The sequence below is a fragment of the Leptopilina heterotoma genome, unplaced genomic scaffold, assembly GCF_015476425.1.
Source record: "Leptopilina heterotoma isolate Lh14 unplaced genomic scaffold, ASM1547642v1 Lhet_26, whole genome shotgun sequence".
In the NCBI taxonomy this organism is placed as follows: Eukaryota; Metazoa; Arthropoda; class Insecta; order Hymenoptera; family Figitidae; genus Leptopilina; species Leptopilina heterotoma.
The window spans coordinates 2,510,876-2,538,045 of record NW_025110969.1 but is presented as its reverse complement, the minus strand read 5'-3'; the positions used below and the strand labels follow the sequence as shown (position 1 = coordinate 2,538,045).

Here is a 27,170-nt window from a genome sequence, read left to right as displayed (position 1 = left end):
GAGAATAATAATTGAATGTCTGTGTGTAATTTTATTAAATTTTTTTTTTAAATAATTGAATTCCTAAAAAGCATTTTATTATTTATGAAAATAATTGAATTCTTGCGAACGATTTTCTTAGATTTTTTAAAAATATTTGAATTTTCAATTAAAGAAATTTATTACTTTTAAAAATAATTGAATTCTTGTGATGAATATTGTTATATTTTGGAAATAATTGAATTTTGCAAAGAATTTTATTAAAATTTTTAAAATAATTGAATTTCGATTAAGAATTTTAATTATTTATAAAGAATTGCATCAAGGCGTTCAATTATTGAAAATAATTGAATTCTTTATAAAATTTATAAAATTCTTCCTAAAAATTCAATTATTTTCGATACAATCTTAATTAAACTTCTCTAAAGAATTTAAATTTCCATTGAAACAAGTATATTATTTTTCAAAAATTTTAATAAAATTCTTCATAAAAAATAAAATTCTTTTGAAGATTACAATTATTTTCAAAAATTTTAATAAATAATGTCTTCGTAAGAATTCGATTATCTTCATAAAATTCTTTAGAAAATTTCAATTATTTTCATTAATAATAAAATTCTTCGGAGGAATTCAATTATTTTCAAAAATTTGAAACAAATTCTTATCAAGAATTCAATTTTTTTTTCGTAAACAATTGAATTATTTTTTATAAATAATAAAATTCTTCGGAGGATTTAAATTATTTTCAAAAATTTGAAACAAATTCTTATCAAGAATTCAATTTTTTTATAAATAATAAAATTCTTCGGAGGATTCTTGCGAACGATTTTCTTAGAATTTTATAAAAATATTTGAATTTCCAAGAAGAAATCAAAATTTTTAAAATAATTGAATTTCGATGAAGAATTTTCATTATTTATAAAGAATTGCATCAAGGCGTTCAATTATTGAAAATAATTGAATTCTTCATATAATCCAATTATTTTCAAATTTTTTTATAAATACTTTACAAGAATTCAATGATTTTCAGTATATATATTAATTTTAAAATTGAAAACATTGGAAAAGAAAAATTATTTAAAAAGTTAGAAAACAAAAAAGCAAAACAGCAACTAACTTCAAACTGCGAACAGATTACCGAAATACAATTATTAATATAGATTTTTCAAAAAATGTAAACTTGATAGAATATCAATAAATGTTTTTTATAAAAAAACTTTTGAATTGGTATTGTTTATAACGAATATTCTTGAAATGGTACAGTTTACCACCAAGGTAACGATTTAAAAATTTAAACTTCCCGCTCTTTGGCGCCATCTGTGTCGAGAATCGCCAAACACCTCCTCAGATTATTTCGTCCGAAACCAACCACGAACGCCACACTCTATGTTAAAATTAGTTTATGATCTGTTTACAGTGCAGCGTTCTATTAGTAAATTACTTTGTGTATTCATTATTTAATCACTTTGTTTATAAATAAATTGTGTTGAATTTATCATCTAACCTCCACTTATTGCCTTGAACATCACTTCAACGGAATAATGTCGCGAATTCGTGTTGTTTGGTGATGTGTAAACTAATCTGTGATTTGGATCGCTCGCTCCTCTTCTTACCAAGCCAAAATGACGAGAAATTTATTATTCCAATTTATTTGCATTTATTGTCTCACGATTCGTGGACTTGATGCCGTGCATTCGGAGGAAATTGAAATCGAAGAAGACACAGTAATTCCAGTTCAGCCACATGAAAAATGTGAACCATTGAAAATAAATCTTTGTCTGAATTTACCGTACAATTATACGATAATGCCGAATATTTTGGGACATCAGGAACAAGAGGAGGCGGGCGCTCGAATTCATGATTTTGCTCCACTCGTGAAAATGAAGTGTAGCTCTGATTTGAGATTTTTCCTTTGCTCATTATACGGTCCGGTGTGTACAATTTTGGGCAGAGTACTTCCGCCGTGTCGATCGTTGTGCGACAATGCAAGAAAGGGTTGTGAACATCTTCTCAAGGCATTTGGATTTGAATGGCCAGAGTATTTTGAGTGCTCGCGTTTTCCAGTGCATGGTGGTGAAACAATTTGTGTTGGACCAAATATAACACCATCGGAATCGTCGTTACCTGTTGAAGTTCCACCCAGGATACCTGTTTCGGAGTTTAAGGAATTTCATCCCTCGTCACTGTGGCAGAATGGACAGAGAAATTTTGGACATGGATTTGCACCGATGCCGGGCGGAAAAGTACATGGATTCGTGTGTCCAGTGCAATTTAAAGTTCCACATGAATTTGGTTATTCTTTAAAAGTTGGCGATAAAGTGGAATACAATTGTGGTGCTCCGTGCGATAAAATGTTTTTCAGTGACAAGGAGAGGAGATTTGCAAGAGCTTGGATTGGTACCTGGGCAACTCTCTGTGCTGTTTCCTGCTTTTTTACATTTCTCACGTTTTTAATCGATACAAAACGTTTCAGGTATGTTGCTTTTTTTCAAAGTTTTTTCCATTTTTATTCAGGGTTGTCACACGTCAGGAAAAATGTCAGGAATTTTTCTTAAAAGTACTGGAAAAAAATTAATCTTTAGAATTCATAAGCAAATTCTGAATTTTTGTATATTTTTTATTTTGGAGAAATTACAAATAATTGCAGAAATTCAATTATTTTCCAAAAAAAAAAATTAAATTCTTATAAAATTCAACTATGTTCAAAATTTTTAAAAATTCTCGTAAAAATCCCAATTATCTTTATATTCTTTATAAATAACAAAATTCTTCTCCAAAGTTAAAAAAATCGGAGCAATCGATATCTTCATGTTTTATAACAAAAATAAATAAATACTTTTATAAATTGTTTAATTTTAAAATGGTTTGAATTTGAAATTTTTGAATGTCTTAATTTCTGTGGAAAATCCTGTTCCAAAAATAAGATTAAAAATAGGAATTTTGCAAATATTTTTCTTCTTTTTCTAAAAGAAAATAATAATTATGTTAAAAAAAATTGTAATTCAATTATTTTCAATAAATAATAACATTCTTGGGAAGAATTCAGTTATTTTTACAAATAATAAATTTTTTTGCAAAAATTCAATTATTTTCAAAAAAATTTTAAAAAATAAACAATTCAATTATTTTTCAAAATAGTAAAATCTTTGCAAAAATTCAATTATTATCAATAAAATTTTCCAAAAGAATTAAATTATTTTCCAAAGTTTTAATAAAATTCTTCCTAAAAATTCAATTATTTTCAATACAATCTTAATTAAACTTCTCTAAAGAATTGAAATTTTCATTGAAATAATTATATTATTTTTTTAAAAATTTTAATAAAATTCTTTCTAAAAATTCAATTATTTTCATAAAAAATAAAATTCATTGGAAGATTTCAATTATTTGCAAAAATTTTAATAAAATTCTTCGCAAGAATTCAATTATCTTCATAAAAAATTAAATTCTTTGGAAGATTTCAATTATTTTCATAATTAATAAAATTTTTATCAATAATTCAATTATCTTCATAAAATTCTTTGGAAGATTTCAATTATTTTCATTAATAATAAAATTCTTCAGAGTATTTTAATTATTTCCAAAAATTTTAATAAAATTCTTCGCAAGAATTCAATTTTTTTTCATAAACATTTGAATTCTTTATAGAATTTCAAATATTTTCAAAAAATTTAAACAAATTCTTGTCAAGAAATCCTTTCAAAGTAAAATTAATCGCAAAAATTAAATTATTTTTTATATAAATAATAAAATTCTTTGGAGGATTACAATTATTTGCAAAAATTTAAAAAAATTCTTCGCAAGAATCCAATTATTTTTATAAAAAATAAAATTCTTTGGAAGATTTCAATTATTTTGAATTCAATTTTTCATGAAATTCCCCGAAAAATGTAAAGATTTTTAAAAATTTTATTAAAATTCGTCAAAAGAATTCAATTATTTAAAAATTTGTTGATAAAGTTATTTATGATAATTCAATTTTAAGAAACATGCAATTATTATTCAACAAATTGTTTTATTTGTATTTAATTAATTGAATTCTAGTAGAATTTTTTAATAAAAATTCATTGAAAAATTAATTTTAGTTAAAATTTTAGATATTTTAGGTAATAATTGAATATTAAAAGCATTATAGCGTTAATTCTTAGAAATAATTGAATTTTCCTTTTTTTTAATAAATTTTAAATCATATGGTTAATACAGAAAAAATAATTATAAGAGGTTATTAGGAAAAATAATAAATGTGAATCATCAGAGTAATGAAAATTATAAAAAAATTGATGATTCTTTCAAGGAATTTATTTTCGATTTTCTAGAATCTATTTTTCTAAATTTTTTATTAAAATAATTTTATGAAATTTTTAAAAGCACAATACATTTTTTAAAAATTTATTATAAATACATTTGAATTGTTTTACTCTTTAGTTTCTGCGCATTTCTGCATTGATCCGATAAATTTGCTTAACTTAATTTGTGCTCAACTCTGTTTCGAGTTACAGCCCTGAAAAAGTGTGAAAATAAGGAAAATAATCCTGTTCAGTTTTTAACTGTTGGATATCATTGTATTATTGTACCTAACCTTTTGATTCTTTGTTTATTCTTTTATTCAACTTGCTCTCTTTTGTTTGCAACAACCTGTTGTTGAAATTATCATACAAGACCTGTTATCATAATTTAATGATAAATTCTGTTTAACAACTAGAAAACATTAGCAAATTCTTTAGTTTTAGTTCTTTACTATTGTAAGGAGTCTAGTTCATCGACTATGTTCATAGATGTTAGTAAATTTCCCTTTAAAGATAGAATTATTTTTTAAGCATTCTAAGAAAATTTTCTGTAGGTTTACAGTTTTGTTATGAAATTTTGTAGAAATGTGTAAAAAATCACGTATTCAGACTTTTTCGACTTTTTTCGACTATTTTCAAATAATGCGACTTTTATCGACTTATATTAAAAAATTGCGACTTTTTCTACTTTTTTTTACATTGCTACAAAATATATCACACTTTTATTAAAACTGCAACTTATTTCGATTTTTCTTAGTATGCAAAGTATAATACACAAATCTTTGAAAAGTTATTTTTGAATAATTTTTCTAATTAAATTTTCGAAATATACAATTAAAAAGCTTTTAAATAATTGAAATTTTGTCAAATTTAATTGAAAATAATTGATTTTTTTCAAGTAATTTTTTATAAATTTTGAAAATCAACTTTTAAATAATTTCAATTGGCAAAATTTAGAAAAAAATTTAATTCACAAAAATTTTAATGAAAAATCTTTAAGTGTAAATTTAAAAAAGAAAATTGATGACAATTTGCTTCTAAAATTTATATTAGTGCGATTCCATGGGAGATTTTAGTTTTTTCGGAGTAAGTAAACCAATTGCAATGAAACTTAGGAATTTCAATCTACACATAAAAAGAAACATTTTCACCAAATATTACGTCAAAATATTCAGTAGTTTTTGAGATGTCAAAATTTTGGAAAAATTTTGAAATCGTTATATCTTCTTTCCATCTTAACCAAATCACTTAATTCTTTTTGGAAAAAATTCAGCATAAAAAAACGAAAACATTTTTTATATTATGTTTATAAAAAATTTTTATAAACAAAAAAGTTATTAAATAATAATTGAATAACTTTTGCACGACTAAACGAAATTGAATGAGGCAAACACTAAACAAATCTTCACTGTGGTTTTTTTAAGGTTCCGAAAAAAACATGGTACATCACGAAACATTTCTATACAATATTTTAATATTTTTGTTCACTTTTAAGCGTAAACATTAGAAGTTTCTGCTACTTTACGTGCAAATTCAGATGCGCGCGCAGACCTCTCTCTCTGAAACCGGAAATTCGTAGATAATTAGAAAGAGAGGTCTGCGCGCGCATCTGAATTTGCACGTAAAGTAGCAGAAACTTCTAATGTTTACGCTTAAAAGTGAACAAAAATATTAAAATATTGTATAGAAATGTTTCGTGATGTACCATGTTTTTTTCGGAACCTTAAAAAAACCACAGTGAAGATTTGTTTAGTGTTTGCCTCATTCAATTTCGTTTAGTCGTGCAAAAGTTATTCAATTATTATTTAATAACTTTTTTGTTTATAAAAATTTTTTATAAACATAATATAAAAAATGTTTTCGTTTTTTTATGCTGAATTTTTTCCAAAAAGAATTAAGTGATTTGGTTAAGATGGAAAGAAGATATAACGATTTCAAAATTTTTCCAAAATTTTGACATCTCAAAAACTACTGAATATTTTGACGTAATATTTGGTGAAAATGTTTCTTTTTATGTGTAGATTGAAATTCCTAAGTTTCATTGCAATTGGTTTACTTACTCCGAAAAAACTAAAATCTCCCATGGAATCGCACATTAACATATTTTTGAAAAAAGTGTTTCTCAAAATTTTTTCATTCTAATTTTTAAAATTCAGTTATTTTCAATATTTTTGATTACATATTTCCGAAAATTCAAAAACCTACAAAAAATAATAACATCAAAATTTTTTAGAATTATTTTTAACATTTTGCAGAAAATAATCGTATTCAAAATTTTTAATTATAATTCTTCAAAAAATTAATTAGGTTTTTTTTAATTATACAAAACTTTTATTATAAATTCAATTATTCTCGAGAAATTACATAACAATATTTATAAAAAACTGATTCTTAGAATTTTTCTATCATCATTTTTTAAGATTCAATTAGCTTCGAAGAAAGTAAATTAAAATTATTTAAAATTTACTTTTTAGACTTATTAAAATTTCAGAGAAATCATTTATAATTAAAATTCTTCAAAAATTGGATTTTTAAATATTTTTTTAAAAACTCAATTATTTTTAAAAGAGTTTATTAAATTTCAATTATTTTAAAAAGATCTTATCAAATTTCAATTACTTTTCAAAAATTTTACCAAATTTCAATTATTTGTCAAAGATTTCATAAAATTTTATTTTTTGGACATTTTTTAATTGTATATAATTATAAAAAACTTTTGTATTTAAAAAATTAGGTATTTAAAAATTATTTTTAAAAAATGAATATTAAGGGGTAACACTACCCTAGAGTCAGAAAAAGAGACCTATATCTTTGATGATTTGTTTTGAGAAAATGGAAACTAGAATAGGATTTCTTTCTGGAGGGTTTATTAAATACATATTGAAGAGTAGAAAAAAAATTTTTATTAAAAATTTTATAACAAAATGGTGGCGGTAAATTTCATAGTAAAAATCGACTATTTTTTTACTGCCGGAAAGGTTTCTTGAACAGTATAAGTCCTGAAACACAAAACAAAGAAATTTTATAATCTATATAATATAAACTTGAAAAGTACATAGGATTTTTTTAATTGGATGTAAACTTTAATTTTTATAAACAATTTACTTTTTATTTTTTGTCGAGAAATTGATTATTTTACTAAAAAAGAGCACCATTTCTACAAAAATTGATATAAAAGAAACTCCTATGTACTTTTCAAGTTTATATTATATAGATTATAAAATTTCTTTGTTTTCTGTTCCAGGACTTAAACTTTTCAAGAAACCTTTCCGGCCGTTTTGGTAAAAAAAAAATAGTCGATTTTTCCTATGCAATTTACCGCCGCCATTTTGTTATAAAATTTTTAATAAAAATTCTTTTTCTACTCTTCAATATGTATATAGTTTATTTACTCTCCCTACAATAGGTAGGGTTCGAGACTCCCAAGTACATACATAACAATCTTAACCTATATTTACAAAAATCCTTACAACTAAACATTCTCTTCATACAACTTAACCTAAAAAACGCAACTCTCTCCACGCTCTCTACCTTACGCTCTTAACCTATCGCCAGTGCCGGGCTTCCGTTTCCAGTTCCTTCTATGCCCATGCTGGCTTCAACCCAATTCGCCCACCCTTTTTTCAAAAACCTGCTTTCTCACCTCCCTTACACGCTCCAGTCATCCACTTTTATCCATCCATCCATCCATCCAAGCAAAATCTTCTCACCTCATTCTCAGCCTATACCTATCTATCACACTTTACACACTTCCATCACTCCACCCATATCCTCCCCCACAACATACTTTACCCCATCCACCCAAATACAATCCTTACCCATTCTTACCTGTTTTCCTTTCACTCTCTCCGTCCACGCTCTTTCTCTCAATAGCCATAGCATTCTTCTCTCTCTCCAACATCTATCCTCATCTATTCTTATTACACTTCCTTTCAGTCTTCCTTTCACCCTCATTACATCCATTTTCTCTTCCTCACTACCCAACTCCACCAACCATAACTTTGGTACCCCATATTCACCCTTTCCTAACGCTTGTACCATTTTCACTGAGACATTAACCCCCACCCACGCCAACACTTTTTCCACTGCTCTTTTACCCTCCAACACACCTACATTCATACCTCTGATCACTACATTCTTTTTCCTTTTTTCATTTTCTACTACATCCACTCGTCTTGACAAATCTCCCATTTTCCACTTTAACCTCTCATATTCACTTCCCTCAACTTTCTCAGTCCCCTCATTCACTTCCTTTATAAATTTTTCTAATCCATTCATTCTTCTCCACATGCTTTCCTTATCCTTTTTCCACTTACTATCCCATTCATTCCACATTTCCTGCAATTTCTCCAACCTCTCTTCAATTTCCACTATCTCTTTGTCCCTTGATTCCCCATCCTCACATATATCCATCAAATTTTCCCTTACTCTCTTCGCTCCTTCATCCATCGCGTCCTTCATCATCCATACTAATTCTAACAAATCCATGCAATCCTCACACGTCATCTTTTTTCCATTCTTTCCTATTCCCCTTTCAAATACCCGCGCCTTTTTCTCATTCTCGCTAACACTACTTGAGTCAAACTCAGCCATTCCAGAAATCTACCTTATCACTCAAATGCTCAAAATTTTTCCACTGTCTCTCTCTCCTCTCTCTCACTTCAAGCAACCTAACCTCACAAAACACACTTCTCTTTTTTACCTTTTTTATCACTCACACATTCACTACTCTATACCAACATACCTTTCCTTTACACTACCGCAAATTACACTACACACTCAGCACTCTACATTACCCACCCTTTTTTAAAACCTTTATATTTCTCAAAAAAACTCTTAACTCTTTCCAAACGCGTGTACACCGAAACGGTACCGGAAACGGAAGCCCTACTCTTCAATATGTATTTAATAAACCCTCCAAAAAGAAATCCTATTCTAGTTTCCATTTTCTCAAAACAAATCATCAAAGATATAGGTCTCTTTTTCTGACTCTAGGGTAGTGTTACCCCTTAAGAATTTTTTTATTTAAATTTTTGAAATTTCCATGAAGTTGGCTTCGACGTTCAGCGTCGAATTTCTTTATAGAAATTTTATAAATTTCAAAAATTTGTCAAAATTCAATTATTTTCAATGTCTACTAGTTCAATAGAATCTTCATAAAAAATTTAAATTATTTAAAAAGAAATTTTAATAAAATTCGTCTCAAGAATTCAATTATTTTTAAAAATAATATAATTCTTTTCAGAAATTCAATTACGTTCAAAAATTTACAAAAATTCTCGTCAGAATTTCAATTATCTTTCAAAATAATAAAATTTGTCTCCGAAATTCAATTATTTTCAAAAATTTTACAAAAGATTTTTACATTTTACAAAAGGATTCAATTGTTTTAAAAAAATTCATAAAATTCAACGCAAATATTTCATTATTTACATAAATAATAAAAATTTTACAGGAATTAAATTATTTTCAAATTTTTTATGAATATCCTCGTAATATTCCATTATTTTCATAAATAATAAAACATTGCAGAATTTCAATTTAATAAAATTAATTGCAAAATTAAATTTTTTTCATAACTAACAATATTTATCACAAGAATTTAATGATTTTCAAAAAGTAATAGAATTCTTCGCAATAATTCAATTATTTTTCATAAATATTAAAATTCTTTTGGGGGATTTATTTTTGTATTAAAAAAATTGAATTCTCGTAGAATTTTATAATAACAATTGATTTTAAAATTAATTACAGTTAAAATTTGAGATAATAATTGAATATTAAAAGCATTATTGCGTGAATTTTTACAGGGTGGCCACAGGTCAGGGAAAAGTCAAGGATTTTTACTAAAAGTACTGGCAAAAATTGAATTTTTAAAATTCATGAGAAAACTCTGAATTTTTTTCCTTTTTGCCTCGTAAATTATGAAATTACCTCGAATTTTAATACAAAACCTTCAATTTTTCCAATTTCTGACAATAATTTCTTTTTAAATAACTTAATTTTTCAAAAACTATCATAAAATTATAACTTACAAATTATTTTATAAATAATTTTTACAATTTTCATAAATACTACATTGATAGAAGAATTTCAGTTAAAAATACTAAAAAAAATTGGATTCATCGAAATTCAATTATTTTTAAAATTTTTAATAAAATTCTTGTCAAAATTCCACAGGAATAATTCAATTATTCAATATTTAATAAATTTCTTTGAAATAATTCAATTATTTTCATAAGTAATAAAATTTTCACAGGAATTCAATTATTTAAAATACAAAATTTCATAAAATTTTTCGAAAAATATCAATTACATAAAAAGATTTTCATAAAATATTTTCATGAATTCAATTATTTTTATAAATAATAAAATTCTTCACGGAAATTCAATTACTTTTATAAACTTGAATAAAATTCATTGTAAGAATTCAATTATTTATATAAATAATAAAATTTTTCTCTGACATTCAATTATTTTATGAAAATTTTAATTATTTATTTAATTATTATTTTTATGAATTATTTTTTATATACAATATTTTAATCAAATTCCTCGATAAATAAATATTCCTTCTTAAGAATTTTATTAAAATTTGTCAAACGAATTCAATTATTTGAAATTTTATTGATAAAATTCTTTATGAGAATTCAATTTTAACAAACATTCAATTATTCAATAAATTATTTATTTTTTAATTTAAATAATTGAATTGTTTTAGAATTTTCTAATAAAAGTTGATTTAAAAATGAATAAACGAATATTTGAATCGATAATAGAATTTTTTTGTGAAATTGTACTTCTTGTAAAAATAATTGAATTCTTGCGAAGGATTTTTTTAGGATTTTTGTAAAAAAAATTAACTTATTTTAAAAATTTTTATGGCAATTTCAAAATGGTTTAAATTTGAATATTTTGAAGAATTTTAATTCCTACAGAAAAATAATAATGATTAAATATTTATTTAAGAAAGAAGTTATTGATGTTTTTAAATAATTTTACAATTAAAGAAGTTTGTAAGTAAATGTAATAGAACATTTTTTTTGAGTATCTATTAATTTTTAGAGTGAATCAGAATATTCTTTAGGGTCAGGGAAAAAGTGGAATTTCTTTCTGGAAATCAGGGAAAAAGTCGGGGAAAAATAAAATAATTAAATATTTGTGGCAACCCTGTTTTAGAAATAATTGAATTTTGAAAAGGTTTCAAATTATCTTTGAAAATTTGAATTTTTCATACTTTTAACTAGCAATTCTGTATTGAAATATATTTCTTTGTTTTTTGTGAACGTTGGAAGTGTTAATATTTAAACAATAAAGTAATGAATAATTTTGATTTTGCAGATATCCGGAGAGGCCAATTATATTTTTGTCAGTGTGCTATTTGATGGTGGCATTCGCCTACGTTATTGGATGGGCGGCAGGCAATTCCATTTCGTGCCGAGAGCCTTTTGAAACATACACCGCGAACATGAGAGTGAACATGATATCGCCAATAGTTCAGGGGACAAAACACGAACTTTGCACTCTTTTATTCATGCTGCTTTACTTCTTTGGAATGGCTTCGAGTATCTGGTGGGTTATTCTCACATTAACATGGTTCCTAGCCGCTGGACTCAAATGGGGACACGAGGCAATAGAAGCGAATTCACAATATTTTCATTTGGCTGCCTGGGGTGCTCCGGCTATCAAAACCGTCACCATTCTCGCCATGAGAAAAGTTGAAGGTAAATTGAGTAAAAATAACATTTTTTTTTTCATTTATTCCAGGGATTGTTATGCTTCAGATCATGATTTAAATCAAAGACATGTTTCCATTTTAATCAAATTTTTACTTAAAAATAGGTTTTTTAGTCAACTTTAACATAAGGAAGAATCCAACAAAGAATCTGAAAAAATCGGAACGAAAAATGAAACTAAAATTACCAACGTTTACGTCGTTAAAATATAATAAAAAATGCTTAAATTTTTCAGTAACTATCAGGGTGGCCACATGTCAGTAAAATTAAGGAAATGTCAGGAAAACAAAATTTTTGTCAGCAAAGTCAGGGAAATGACAGGAAAAAAAATTTGTTGTTTGGAAAAAATTTTTCGACTTTTCTTCCCAAAAATTCCAACAAAATATCACATTTTTTAATATAAAATGCAACTTGTTTCGATGTTAATAGTGTCAAAAATAACTACAAACACATCTTTTAAAAATTATTTTTGAATCATTGTTTAAGATAATTAAATTTTACAAATATATCTATATAATAAAAATCATTTTGAATAATTAAAATTCTGTAAAATTTAAATAAATACTTTCAGTATTTTCAATTACATGTTTCTGAAAATTCAAATGCATACAAAAAAAAATAACATTTGTGAATTATTTCTAACATTTTTGAGAAAAAAATCATATTCAAATATTTTAATTAAAATTTATCAAATAATTAATTAGTTTTTTTTAAATTACTTATACAAAAATTGTTTTAATAAATACAATTATTTATGAAAAATAACATTACAATTTTTTTAATAAACTAAGTCTTAGAATTGTTAAAATAAAAATTTTTTAGAAATATTTTTAAAATTTTGGAGAAAACAATGATGTTTAACATAAAAAAAATTATTTTCAGAAATTCAATTATTTTCGAAAAATTACATTACAATTGAATTATTGAAGAACTTTCGGAAAATTATTAAAAATAATTAATTAAAAGGTGAAGTTTATATAAAAATTGTAGAAAATAATTGAATTTTGAAAGTTGAAATTATTAGAAATTATGAAATTGCAGAAGTTTTTAATTGAAATTTTTTCAATTTTATTTCCCGTGGGAAAACAAATAAGAATTTAAATATTTCTTTAACAAAATTATTCAATTTTTGAGTAATTGAATTTAGAAATCATTGGAAGGGCAGGAAAATACAAATTAAATTTTTTGTATTTTTTTATTTTACTTTTTCGGCACTCTTTAAATATTTTTTTTTTAAGAAAAATTTAAAAAAAACACTGATCATTTTGTGAACAAAAATAGAAATACTTATTTTAAGACTTATTAATATAATTATATTTCATAAAAAAAGATTGAATGATCTTCTATAAAACCTTTTTATTTTGTCAGGGAATTTTATCAAAAGTACTATAAAAATATTCAATTTCTAGAATGTATAAGAAAATTATGAATTTTTATACAAAACCTAAATATTATTTAATTATTTCAAAAGTTTCAACGCAATTATCTTGATAATTATAAGAATAAGAAAATTCTTTAAAGAACTTCAATTATTTTTAGGAATTTTAATAAAATTCTTTGCAAAATTCAATTACTTTCAAAAATTCAATTATTTGAAAAAAAATTAACTAATATCTTGTCAAAAATTCAATTATCTTTACAAATATCAAAATTTTACGCCAAAAATTAAATTATTTTCAAACATTTAAATAAAATTTTTTACAAAATTTCAATTATTTTCAAAAGTTTTTTGGAATTCAATAATTTTTAATATTTACTATTTTCATAAAATTTATCAAATGATTTAATTATTGAAAAAAGTTTTTGATACAATTCTACGAAAACATTCAATTATTTTCATAAATAATAAAATTTCATTTAGGAATTCAACTATTTTCATCGCAGAATTCCAAATATTTTTAATACATTTTTAAATAAATTCCTCGAAAATGCAATTATTCTTAAAAATTTTACTAAAACTTGACGAATGAATTCAATTTTAAAAAACATTCAATTATTCAATAAAATAATAAAATTTGTTGCAATAATTCAACTATTTTCATAAATAACATTTAATTCGTCGCAGAAAATCAATTATTTTCAACATTTTTAAGTAATTCTGCAAAAGAATTCTTCTCAAGAATTAAATTATTGATAAAAATGTTAATAAAATTCTTGGCAAAATTTCAATTATTTAAACAAAATTTAATAAAATTCTTCGCATGAATTCAATTATTTGCATAAATTATTATTTAAATGCTTCTCAAGAATTCAATTATTTTTAAAAATTTTAATAAAATTCTTTAAAAAGTTTTGAATTATTTTTAAAACTTGTTTTAAAATTCTTTAATATAATAAATTTCATTAAAATTTTAATTAAATTCCTTAAAAGAAATTAAATACTTACAAAAGTTGTTAATAAAATTCTTCTTAAAATTTAACAGGGTGTCCAGGTACCTTGAAAACCTTGAAAACCTTGAAAACACCTTGAATATTATGACAAAACCTTGAAAAATTAAAATTCTTAAAAATGAGATTTATTTCCTTAATGTTTTAAGTTGAATTTTCATCAATTATCAAAATTATCGTTTAATTATCTTTATAACTATAAAAATTCTTCGCCGAAATAATTAAACCGAAAGAATTTAATTATTAAACAAAAATTTTTAAAAAAATTCTACACAAACTTTCAATTATTTTCAAAAAAAAACTTTTACATTAATTCAATTATTTAAAATGAATTTGCATAAATTTTTTCGCAAAAATCAGTTGTTTTAAAATTTAGCATTAAATTCTTCGCAGTAATTCAATTTTTTTCAAAAGTAATAAAATTCAATTATTTTCAAAAATTTTAATAAAATTCATTGCAAAACTTCAATTACTTTTAAAATTTTTTCTTAATTCAATAATTTGTATATCAATTATTATTTTAATAGAAATTCTCAAAAGAATTTAATTATTTAAAAAAAATTTTTGTGACAACCCTGTGCTTAATTAAATTTAGAAATCAGTGAAGAGTCAGGGAAATACAAAATAAAATTTTTGTGACAACACTAAATTAAATAAACTATTTTTTCGACTTGCTTTTCTATTTTTAATCGACAAAAGCGACTTTTTTTTTGCTCGTTAAAGTCGATCCGAGGCCTGTATTTTTAATTTTTTCAAAAATCTTATTTTTTAACAGCTCTGATTTAATATCCAAGAATATAAAACTAATTTTGATTTAATTTTCAGGTGACGTTCTTTCGGGTGTTTGTTATGTCGGTCTCTGGAATGTCGAGGCACTTCGTGGATTTGTCTTGACACCACTTTGCATTTACCTGGTTCTTGGCACTGTTTTTCTACTCGCTGGATTTGTTTCTCTATTTCGAATTCGAACCGTAATGAAGCATGACGGAACGAAAACGGACAAATTGGAGAAACTGATGATTCGAATAGGAACATTCTCGGTGCTCTACACTGTTCCAGCTTTAATAGTTATTGCTTGTCTTTTTTATGAGCAGGCAAATTTTGACAATTGGATGCTAACCTGGAATAGAGACATGTGCAATCAGAATTCTTACGCCATTCCATGTCCATTGGGAGAAGAGACGAGTCGTCCTGAGTTTGAGGTTTTTATGATCAAATATCTAATGGCTATGATTGTCGGCATTACCAGCAGTTTTTGGGTTTGGTCAAGTAAAACACTCACTACTTGGCGATTATTTTTCAATCACTTACGCGGACGTCGCACCACTGCCTACGTTTAAATGAAAAGGGAAAAAAGAAAACATTTTTCTACATCGATTTACACTTAAGAAGGGATGCTCTCGTTGAGATGATTTTTAGCTCATAATTGTTTATCGTACATTTTTAAGACTGATAATTTCTGCATAATTTTTTTTTTTTACATTTACATATTATTATCGAGTATTATTTTCATTTTAATTACAATTTTATCGAGACTAACTACCAGGGAGATTAATTTTACTTGTTTTTATTGAAGTTTATTTCAAATTAAGTAGGTAAATTTCGAGATTACGAGAGCGTTCAACTATTTTTGAGGTAATCACGTAAATTGTATTTTCGAATCGCTATGCAATTTCACTGCCGTTGATTCGCCTTTAAGTATTTAATTACTTGACTTGTTCCTAAAAAAAAAAAAAATGTTACTGCTAAACTGAGATAGTTAAATAATTATTCTTTTATAGAAAAAAAAGAAGAAGAAAAATTGTGCCAATGCTAAGAAATCATGGTTTGCATTTAAATATTTTATCTAACGCGAAATTTTTAGATTTTATTGCAAAAATGACGAAAAATGTTTTTTAATTAATTAATTTTTACAAAACTTATTTTATTAAATTTCTAATTATTTTTTATCTTTAAAATTCTTTATTTTGAAGAATTTTTGATAACTATTTGATGTTGTTTTCGACACCCTTGCTCAAATTGTCAAATTTTATTGTGTCGTTAATTTCATTACTTTTTTTTCGCCCATTTTTTGACTTTCTTTTACGCTTAAGAATCTCGAGTAAATAATTAAAATTTTGATACAACAATTTTTTATGACGTAGAAATCACAAATATACCTAATACTCAATATAAGACTTTTGCACCTGTTGATAGTATCATTTTTATATATAAATATATATATATATAATTTCATTTTAATATAACGTTTGACAAAACTACATTGGCATTATGCATATGCGGCTATGTGTAATATTTATAAATCGCAAGAGATCAAAAGATTGTCAATAGATGTAATGAATAGTTAATATTAAGAAGCCGATAAGACTAAAACTAATCTTGTACATAAGTTTTAATTCCTACTATCGATTGTGTATCATAAGATATTTTTTAATAATAATGTACATAAATGTCTAAGTCGTCATATTTGTTTTGATGATTAAAAATAGTGAACAAAAGGAAAAATGAAACGAAAAAAGGACTATTATTAGTCTGTACGTAAATTTTTGAAAATAATAAATTTCATTGTCGTTTTTAGAATTAATAAATTCGTCCATTGAAACCTGTCGAGCTTTTGTGTATGTCAGGCAAGAGTTTTTAGTGCTTAATTCAAATATTATTCGATGAAAGTATGCATGTTTATGTTACTGCATACGCGAAACTTAAAATATTCTACGTGCCTGCACGTAATGTTGTGTAAAACTACAATTATGCATTATATTCTTTATATTATATATATAATAAACAAGATATTCGCATAAAATTTTATTCAATGTCTTTGGATTCAATTTTACACCTCCAGGGCACGAACTTGGTCCGTAAATCCCTTATAAGTCCGTAACTTTGCTTCAAGTCTGTAAAAGTCAGATTTTTTTAAAAAAAAGGTCCGTAAAGTCCGTAATTTGATTGAGAAAAGACGAAAAGTTCGTAAATTCTACGATATAATTTGGAGAATTTTAGAGAAATTACAAATGATTGCAGAAAATCAATTATTTTCAAAAGTCAAAATTCTTCGCAGAAATTCAATTACGTTCAAAAATTTTTAAAAATTCTCATAAAAATTTGAATTATCTCAATAAATAATAAAATTCTTCTCCGAAATTCAATTATTTTCCAGAACTAATAAAATTCTTGGTAAAATTTCAATTATTTTCAAAAATTTTCTTCAATTCAATGATTTTTAATATCTACTATTTTAATAAAATTTTCCAAAAGAATTCAAATTATTTTAAAATAATTTAAAAAAATTCTACGCAAACCATTAATTATTTTCATAAGATAATAAAAATTTCACAGAAATTCAATTATTTACAAATTTTTTATAAATTTCTTCGCAATCATTCAATTATTTCCAAAAATAATAAAATTTTTACATGGATTCAATAATTTTCGTAAATAATAATTAATTCTTTTTAGGAATTCAATTATTTTCATTAAAATTAAAACTCATTGCAGAATTTCAATTATTTTTAATACAATTTTAATCGAATTCCTCGAAAAAAGTAATTATTCCTTAAAATTCTGTTAAAATTCGTTGAAGGAATTGAATTATTTGAAAATTCAATCATCTTGATAAACATCAAAATGCTTCCCAGAAATTCAATTATTTTCAGGAATTTAAATAAAATTCATTGCAAAATTCAATTTTTTTCACATCTAACAATATTCATCACAAGAATTTAATGATTTTCAAAAAGTTATAAAATTCTTGGCAGAAATTCAATTATTTTCAAAAAAAGAAAAAAATACTTGTGAAGATTTCAATTATCTTTATAAATAATAAAATTCTTTGTAGAAATTCAATTATTTTTAAAAATAATAAAATTCATTGCAGAAATTCTGAAAAATTGTAATAATTCAAATTTTTTAATATATATGTTTAATTAATTATTAAAAATAATGGATTTATAGAAGGATTTTAGTTAAAAATCCTAAAAAAATTGAATTTTTGAGAATTTTACAAATAATTGCAGAAATTTAATTATTTTCAAAAATTTTAATAAAATTCTTGGCAAAATTCCAATTATTTTCAAAATTTTTCCTCAATTCAATGATTTTCAATATCTACTATTTTAATAAAATTTTCCACAAGAATTCAATTATTTAACAAAAATTTTGATAAAATTCTACTTAAACATTTAATTATTTTAAAAAATAATAAAAACTTCACAGAAATTCAATTATTTACAAGTTTTTTTATGAATTTCCTAGCAATAATTCAATTATTTTCATGAATAACATTTTTTTTAGGTATTTGAATATTCAATCATTTAAGAATATAGTCATCTTGATAAATATCAAAGTTCTTCCCATAAATTCAATTATTTTCATTAATAACAATATTCATCACAAGAATTCAATTATTTTCGCAAAAAAAAAATTAAATACCTAACAATTCTGTGGAATTAATTTTTTTCACAAAGAATTTACGAATAATTAAAATTTCATAAAATTGAATTGTAAGCAAATGAATTTGAAAATTCTCAAAGACCTTTTTCATAAATTTCACTTAAAAACACGAAAAAAAAATTTTAGGTATTTTGAAAAATTTACAAATTATTGCAGAAGTTCAATTATTTTCAAGAGTAATAATATTCTTCTTCGAACAAAGTAAATGAAAAGTCTTTTTAATTTACTTTTTTAGACTTATTAAAATTTGATGAAATTATGTTCATATTTATTCAAATATTATACAATTGTTCAAAAATTTGATCAATTTTTTATTTTTGAAAAATTTATTTATTTAAGACTATATTACTAATTTTATTATATTATATTATTATTATAATTAGTTTTGAATGATTTTACTAAATTTCAATTATTTGGAAAAATTTTTTAATTGTGTATAATTGAAAAACTATTTTATTAAAAATGTTTTTAAAAATTTCTTTATATTATAATTTTTTAAAAATATTATACCTTAATAACTTAAAAAAAATTCGACAGTAACAGTTATAATTATTATAAAAAATAAATTCAATTTTTCTATTTAAATAATTAACATTTCAAAGAACTTTCAAAAAATTATTAAAAAGTAATTGATTTAGAGATTAAGTTTATTAAAAAGTTGTAGAAAATAATTGAATTTTGGAAGGGTTATAGTTGTAATTTTTGGAAATTATTAAATTTTAGAAAGTTTAAAATATTGATATTTTTTTAATTTTAGTTCTCGTGGAAAACACAAATTTAAGAAATATTTAAATATTTCTAAAGCGACTAAAGCGACTTTTTTGCGTCTTAAAGACGATCCGAGGCCTGAAATATTAATAAATATTAATAATAGAAAATAATATTGAGATTATGTTAAAGAATTCTCATGAAGAAATAGTAATTTTGCAAATTTTTTTCCAAAAACGAAAATAAAAGTTTTGTAAAAAAAAATGTGATTCATAAATCAAAATTATGAAGTATTTGAAGCAAATACTATTTAATTAATTGAAGCAAAAATTATTTGATTGAAATAATTGTTTGTTTAATAATAGGCAAGTAATTCTTTATTTGAATTAAATAAATTTTTATTTCAGTACAGTTAGAGAAAAAAATACATAAAAATTATTTATACGTTTCAACGACACTGTCGTGTTCATGAGAACAAATAATAAAATCTTCTCATTTGGTATGTAAGAATTACCATTCTTATAAAAATCCCATTTTTTAAATTTGAAATGAACGACAAATTTTTTAATAATAATAACAAAATTTTATTGAGAAAATTTACATTTTATACAAAATATTTGACTACGTTTTAAGTTCATTTTTTAAATTAGTCTCCTTAAGTCTCTTGACAATATCCGGATGTCTCAAAACTCCTTTTCTTCTCAAAAATAATACCAAAATTGGAGCACATGATAATGTCATCATTATTCTGACTGGTGCAAATAATTTATGAATAGTATAAGCAATTGTAAATGTTGATGTTTCAGACAATATTTTAGTCATTGCTTCATTGTTTCCAGTATATTTCGATACAATTTCACTCATATCAATTCCACTGTAATGTATAGAAAAAAAATAATTTTTATTTAGTTTTTTTTTTTTAAATTTTGAAAATATTCAAATAAATGTTGTAATTATAAATTTTAATAATGTGACAAATATATAAATTTTAAATTTTAAAAAGTTTGCCTCTAATCTAGGTTTTCTAATTTTTTCTTTAACTTTTCGGATAAAATAAAAAAATTCGTCGCATGTAAAATATTTATAATAAATTTAAACTTTGTATAAATTAATTGAATTTATTTGAATATTGACGAAAATTTTCCAATTAATATAATATTTGTAATAAAATAAATAAAAAAGAACCTAGAAATAGCGTAGTAAAAACCACCAAGTGACATTAACGATATTGAAACGTGAAAGACGATGATTGTTTTCCCATAATCTTTTATCAACATCTGTAATTTTTCTTTCGTTGTAAATCTTAAAGGAATTTTTGCAGTTTTCTCTGATTTTTCATTCAAGTTATTTATCGTTTTTGATTGTGTAGAATAATTTCTTGATTCTGATGTGAAAGCATTCGAATTTCTAAATAAGCCTAATTCAAAAAGAAAATAATCTTCTGATTAATTCATTTTTTAAATTATTACATAATTTGTAAAGTAATAAAATTAATTTAATAATTTCATTAATATAACAAATATAAATTATATTTAATTACAATAATAGTAGGATTAATTTACTATAAATTGATTTCTCTCTAAATTTAAATTAATAAAAATGTTTATTAATTTGAATTATTACTGACCAACTTTTTACTTTTTACCTAGTGAATTTTACTAATAAATTAGTAGAAATCACTATTTATTAGTAAAATTTACTAATTAAAAAGTAAAAAATTAGTCAATGATAATTCAAATTTAGAAAGTTCAGAATGAGTTTTTAATATTTTTTTAAAATAGTAAAATAATAAGAATCTTTTTAAGAAAATTTCAAAAAGAAACTTTAATGAAGTTTTTAAGTGAATGGAAAATTGAGATAAGAAGGTAATTATGTTAAATAGGAAACATTATTTATAAATTGAAAAAATATATGAGGCATCAACCTTTTTTTTATTAAAGCACAATATCAAAATACAATTTTTTGTTCAAAATCGAATAAAAAATAATATGTACCTTGAGTAGCTGTGTAAATTTTAAAAAACTTTTATTATATTTTGCATATTTTGTATAATTTCAATTTTTTCCAAATTTTTTAAAAGCTGCTACAATTTTATTCAACTCTTTTTTAAAAATCTTCTTTTCATTAAAATAAGTATAATAAAAAGAGACCCATAAATAATTTCGAAATAAAATTGTTCTGACAAAAGTAATTAATAATTACGTTTTTTAACACCAATCGAATTTAATTATTCAATTATTTTCATAAATAATAAAACCCATCACAGAATTTCAATTATTTTTGATACAATTTTAATGAATTTCCTCGAAAAATGTAATTATTTTTAAAAATTTTATTAAAATTCGTTGAAAGAATTGAATTATTTGAAAATTCAATCATCTTGATAAATATCAAAATTCTTCCCAGAAATTCAATTATTTTCAGGAATTTAAATAAAATTCATTGCAAAATTCAATTTTTTTCATAACTAACAAAACAATCTTTATAACAAGAATTTAATAATTTTCAAAAAGTTATAAAATTCTTAGCAGAAATTTAATATTATTTTAAAAATGAAAAAAATACTTGTCAAGATTTCAATTATCTTTATTAATAACAACATTCTTTGCCGAAATTCAATTATTTTTAAAAATAATAAAACTCATTGCAGAATTTCAATTATTTTCAAAAATTTTCCTCAATTCAATGATTTTCTAAATCTAATATTTTAATAAAATTTTACACAAGAATTCAATTATTTAACAAAAATTTTGATAAAATTCTACTTAAACATTTAATTATTTTAAAAAATAATAAAAACTTCACAGAAATTCAATTATTTACAAGTTTTTTTATGAATCTCCTCGCAATAATTCAATTATTTTCATGAATAATAACATTTTTTTAAGGATTCAATTATTTTCATGAATAATAACATTTTTTTTAAGGATTCAATTATTTTCGTAAATAAAAATATTTATCACAAGAATTCAATTATTTTCAAAATTAAAAAAATTCTTTGCAAAAATTCAATTATTTTCAAAAGTGTTTTTTTTTAAATTCTTGTCAAGAATACTCGTCAAGATAATTATCTTTAAAAATAATAAACATTTCCGGAATTCAATTTTTTCACAAAATTTAATGGAATTATTGTCAAAATTTCAAATACTTTCAATGATATTCAATATCTACTATTTTAATAAAATTTACAAAAGATTTCAATTATTTAAAAACAAATTTTTTTATAAAATTCTACACAAACATTCAATTATTTTCTAAAATAATATAAATTTCACAGAAATTCAATTATTTAAAATAGAATTTGCATAATTTTTTTCGAAAAAAATAAATTGTTTAAAAATTGATTATAAGAATCCTTCGCAATAATTCAATTATTTTTATAAATATTAAAATTCTTTTCAGGGATTTATTTTTGTATATATTTAAAAAATTGAATTCTCGTAGAATTTTCCAATAAAAATGTATTCAAAAATGAATTTCAGTTAAAACTTTAGATAAGAATTTAATATTAAAAGCATTATAACGTGAATTTTTAGAAATATAATTGAATTTTAAAAAGGTTTCAAATTAAAATCTTCGAGAAAATCTGAATTTTTTTTTTATATTTTTATCTAACGATTCTGTAGAATTAATTTATTTTTGAAAAATTTAATTGAATTTCTTTTGAAATTATTTGAAATTTCAATTTTCTAACATATTTTAATTAAAAAATTTCCGAATAATCGAAATTTCGTAAAATTAAATTGAAAACAAAGGGATTTGAAGAAGTTACAGTAACAATATTCTTATAATATAAAATTATGATTTTACCACTCAGTCATCTTTAATTATTATAAGTTGTTGAATTTGAAATTTTCGAAAATCAATTGAAAAAATAATGATTTAATATTTATTTTAAATAAAACTCTCGAAAACTATTAATGTTTTTAGGGGAAAAGTCAAAATTTTGCTTAAGAAATCAGGGAAAAACAAATATAAATTTTTTTGGCAACCCTGAGAATATAAAAAATATAATTTTAGATTCTGAATTTAAATGTATAGAAAAAATTCAGTAGCAAAATATACTTTAGAAAAAATTCGGAAAAATACAATGAAATTAATTGTTTCGTAACAAACCATTCTTATTATACTGTTTTAAAAGTTGAAACTTGTAATGCGACTTTTGCATATCCTCAGCAATGTATTTCCCATCTTGAGCCCATTGTCCTCCTGGCATATTTAGATAATTTGACTTGCCACTGGAATTAAAGGGTTTCGGCACATTCGTCTGCATTGAACTGTTCAAACTAACAGTTCCAAAACAATCGTATGAAGCCACATGTGAATCGAGATTTATTGTTTTCGATGAATTGGAAAATTGCTCAACAACGTCAGTTGAACTGTAAATATCACGAATTCTCTCTTGAGTAAAGCGACATGTTTCATTGCCGAAAATTTCCGAGACATTCGTCGGTAAACGTAAAGTTGGAGCCTCTGGATAATCACGTACTTTCGAAATATGAAATCTTTTCAACATTATTTCATTCTTATTATTTTCTCCATGCGGAAATACTGAAATTTAATGTTTTGATTACACTAAAGTGAAGAAAGTGAAATATTACCAAAAAAAATTGCTTTTAAAAGACGAAAAAAAATTTGTTTCTTGAGTAATAATTTTAAACAAAGTCCATAAGACGAAAATGATAAAAAATGTCATAAACAGAAATAAATTTACTTATCCATGAATATTAAATTTAAAAACAATTTAGAAAGAAAAATGCAACTCATTAGATTAATAATTTATAGTCACATTTGACAGTTGCGTGTTTCACGAAATTTCCCCAACTCATCGGATGAGAGATGGATACATTTTGATAATTTCCAATTTTCGCCAAAGCCATCATCTTGACGAATGAGCAAAAATTTTCTTTTTCTTAAGACAACTTCCACAAACTTCTGTTCTGATAAAACACTAAAATATGAGTGCGATTCGGGAATATTCTCTGTCAGAAATGAAAATGTTAAAAAAATATACGTGTAAGATGAAAAACCTGTTTAACCAGTGACCGTGACCTTGAAATAATGAATGCCAAAAAGAGACATTAAAATTGCATCATATTAATTATGTTTCTACGGTTTCTACTTTTCAATAAATTATTCACTACACTATTTTGTAAATTCAGTTACACATTATTTTGAAATTTTCTATTACAGAATAAAATGCGATGATGCGGCTAATACACTGTAAAAAAAAGTTTTTGTAAAATTTCACTAAAAATTAGAAATTATTCTGTAAAAGATAACATTTAATGTTTTTTATTTATTTATTAATTTAGACTGTCGTCTAAAATCACAGTGAACTGCAGTGAACATAGACGATATATAGACAAGAATTTAAGTGTTTTTCAGTTTTAGGTTAAGTCGCTACATCTATTGTAGGTAAATAAGGGACCTACGATAAATTTAAAAATACCGACTTACCACCAGTGGAATAAAAGAAAAATCCCTGTATTCACAACCGTTGAAAACAGTTGGAATTAAAAAAAAATTTGAGAATGAAAATAAAATTCTACTAAATGTGCTAAATGATAAAATCATTATCAATTCAATAATTATTTTCAAGAATGTTTAACTTAAATTATTCTTTAAATCAATTATTTTTAATAATTTTCAAAAAAGTTCTTTGACAATTTTTAAATCCATTTCTATTTACAATATTCAATTTTACGTAAATTTCAATTATTCGTAAATTCTTCAATTCTTTTATTCTTCAAATAGAAACTAAAAATAATACCAAAAAAATTCAATTAAGCTTTTTCAAAAAAATTAATTTCAAAATTCAATTATTTCTAAAAATTCACGCTTCATTGCTTTAAATATTCAATTATAATCTAAAATTTTAATTGAAATTCATTTTTAAATCAATTTTTATTAGAAAATTCTACTTGAATTCAATTATTTAAATACAAAAATAAATAATTTATTAAATAATAGAATGTTTTTTAAAATTCAATTTCCATAAAGAATTTTATCAACAAATTTTTAAATAATTGAATTCTTCCAACAAATTTTTATATAATTTTTAAAAATAATTGAATTCATTTGAAGTATTCGATTAAAATTGTATTAAAAATAATTGAAATTCTGCGATAAGTTTTATTATTTATGAAAATAATTGAGTCCCTAAGAAGAATTTTATTATTTTTGAACAATATTTATTTTTTGCGAAGACTATTATTTACTCTTGAAAATAATTGAATTTCTGCAATACATTGCAACGTTTCCAAAATTAAATTCTTTTTTTCGTGTTTTTATTAACTATATATAATTTTTCTATAAATGCATTATTTTTAATAATTTATGAAAAAGGTCTTTGAGAATTTTCAAATTCATTTGTTTACAATTCAATTTTACAAAATTTCAATTATTTGTAAATTCTTCAATATTAATATATTAGAAAATAAAAACTTCAAATAATTTTTAAAAAATCAGCAATTAAACTTTCTCTCAAAAAAATTAATTCCGCACAGAATTGTTAGTTAAAAATATGAAAAATTCAGATTTGCAAAGATTTTAATTTGAAACATTTTCAAAATTCAATTATTTCTAAAAATTCACGCTACATTGCTTTTAATATTCAATTATTATCTAAAATTTTAACTAAAATAATTCTTTTTTAAATCAATTTTTATTAGTAAATATCACGAGAATTCAATTTTTTAAATACAAAAATAAATCCCTGAAAAGAATTTTAATATTAAAAATTTATAAAAAAAAAATTTAATTATTATTACGAAAGATTTTTGTAATCAATTTTGTAAACAATTGATTTTTTTCGAAATAATTTATGCAAATTCTATTTTAAATAATTGAATTTTTGAAAGTAATTGAAATTTTACCAAGAATATTGTTAAATTTTGTAAAAATAATTAAATTTCAGAAATGTTTATTATTTTTAAAGATAATTATTTTGACGAGAATTTAAAAAAAAACTTTTGAAAATAATAGAATTGAAGGGCTACATAAAATAAGGGGACGAACGCGTGGTTGAAAGGGATAATATCAGTCAGGTAGCAGCGAGCGGCTCAAGGCTTGTCACTGCTACCCGACTGGTACTATCCCTTCCAAGCCTCGCGTTCGTCCCCTTATTTTATGTAGCCCTTCAATTTTTGCTAAAAATTTTTTCACTTTTGAAAATAATTGAATTCTCGTGACGAATATTGTTATTTATGAAAATAATTGAATTATTGCGAGGAAATTAATAACAAAAATTTGTAAATAATTGAATTTCTGTGAAGTTTTTATTATTTTTGAAAACAATTAAATGTTTAAGGTATTTGTCGCGTAAATTCGTTTTCGACAGAATTTTTTTAAATTTCACATAATTATTCTTTGGATATTTATCTACAAAATAAGGCCTATTAAAATAAAATTGACCGTCTGTAAGTCTCAAAAAATGAAATCAAAGTTTCGATTTTTAACATGTACGGTATAGGAAAACCATATGAAAACCACAGATTTTTAATTTTTGCACTTATACTAATCGACAGATTTTTTAGAAAAACTAAAGTTTTATTTATTGAACCAAAATGAACTTTTATAAAAAAAATGAAAATTTTTCACCGTCTTGTTTAAAAGATATTTA

At 23.0% G+C, this 27,170-nt stretch overlaps 2 protein-coding genes across 2 annotated transcripts; one reads left to right on the top strand and one right to left on the bottom strand.

The window, feature by feature from the left end:
- Positions 1-1,354: 1,354 nt before the first annotated feature.
- LOC122503373 (frizzled-7) lies at positions 1,355-17,192 on the top strand. Its single transcript, XM_043613880.1, has 3 exons — positions 1,355-2,452; positions 11,607-11,989; positions 15,215-17,192. Exons 1-3 carry the CDS (start codon positions 1,602-1,604, stop codon positions 15,727-15,729), a joined length of 1,749 nt encoding a protein of 582 aa, XP_043469815.1. The 5' UTR covers positions 1,355-1,601; the 3' UTR covers positions 15,730-17,192.
- A 2,914-nt stretch (positions 17,193-20,106) lies between these two features.
- Positions 20,107-24,919, bottom strand: LOC122503333. The gene is made up of 4 exons (XM_043613833.1): positions 24,336-24,919; positions 23,663-24,097; positions 20,732-20,963; positions 20,107-20,420 (listed from the first exon to the last, which is right to left on the bottom strand). The coding sequence occupies exons 1-4, from the start codon at positions 24,427-24,429 to the stop codon at positions 20,168-20,170; spliced, it is 1,014 nt and encodes a 337-aa protein (XP_043469768.1). The 5' UTR covers positions 24,430-24,919; the 3' UTR covers positions 20,107-20,167.
- Positions 24,920-27,170: the final 2,251 nt, after the last annotated feature.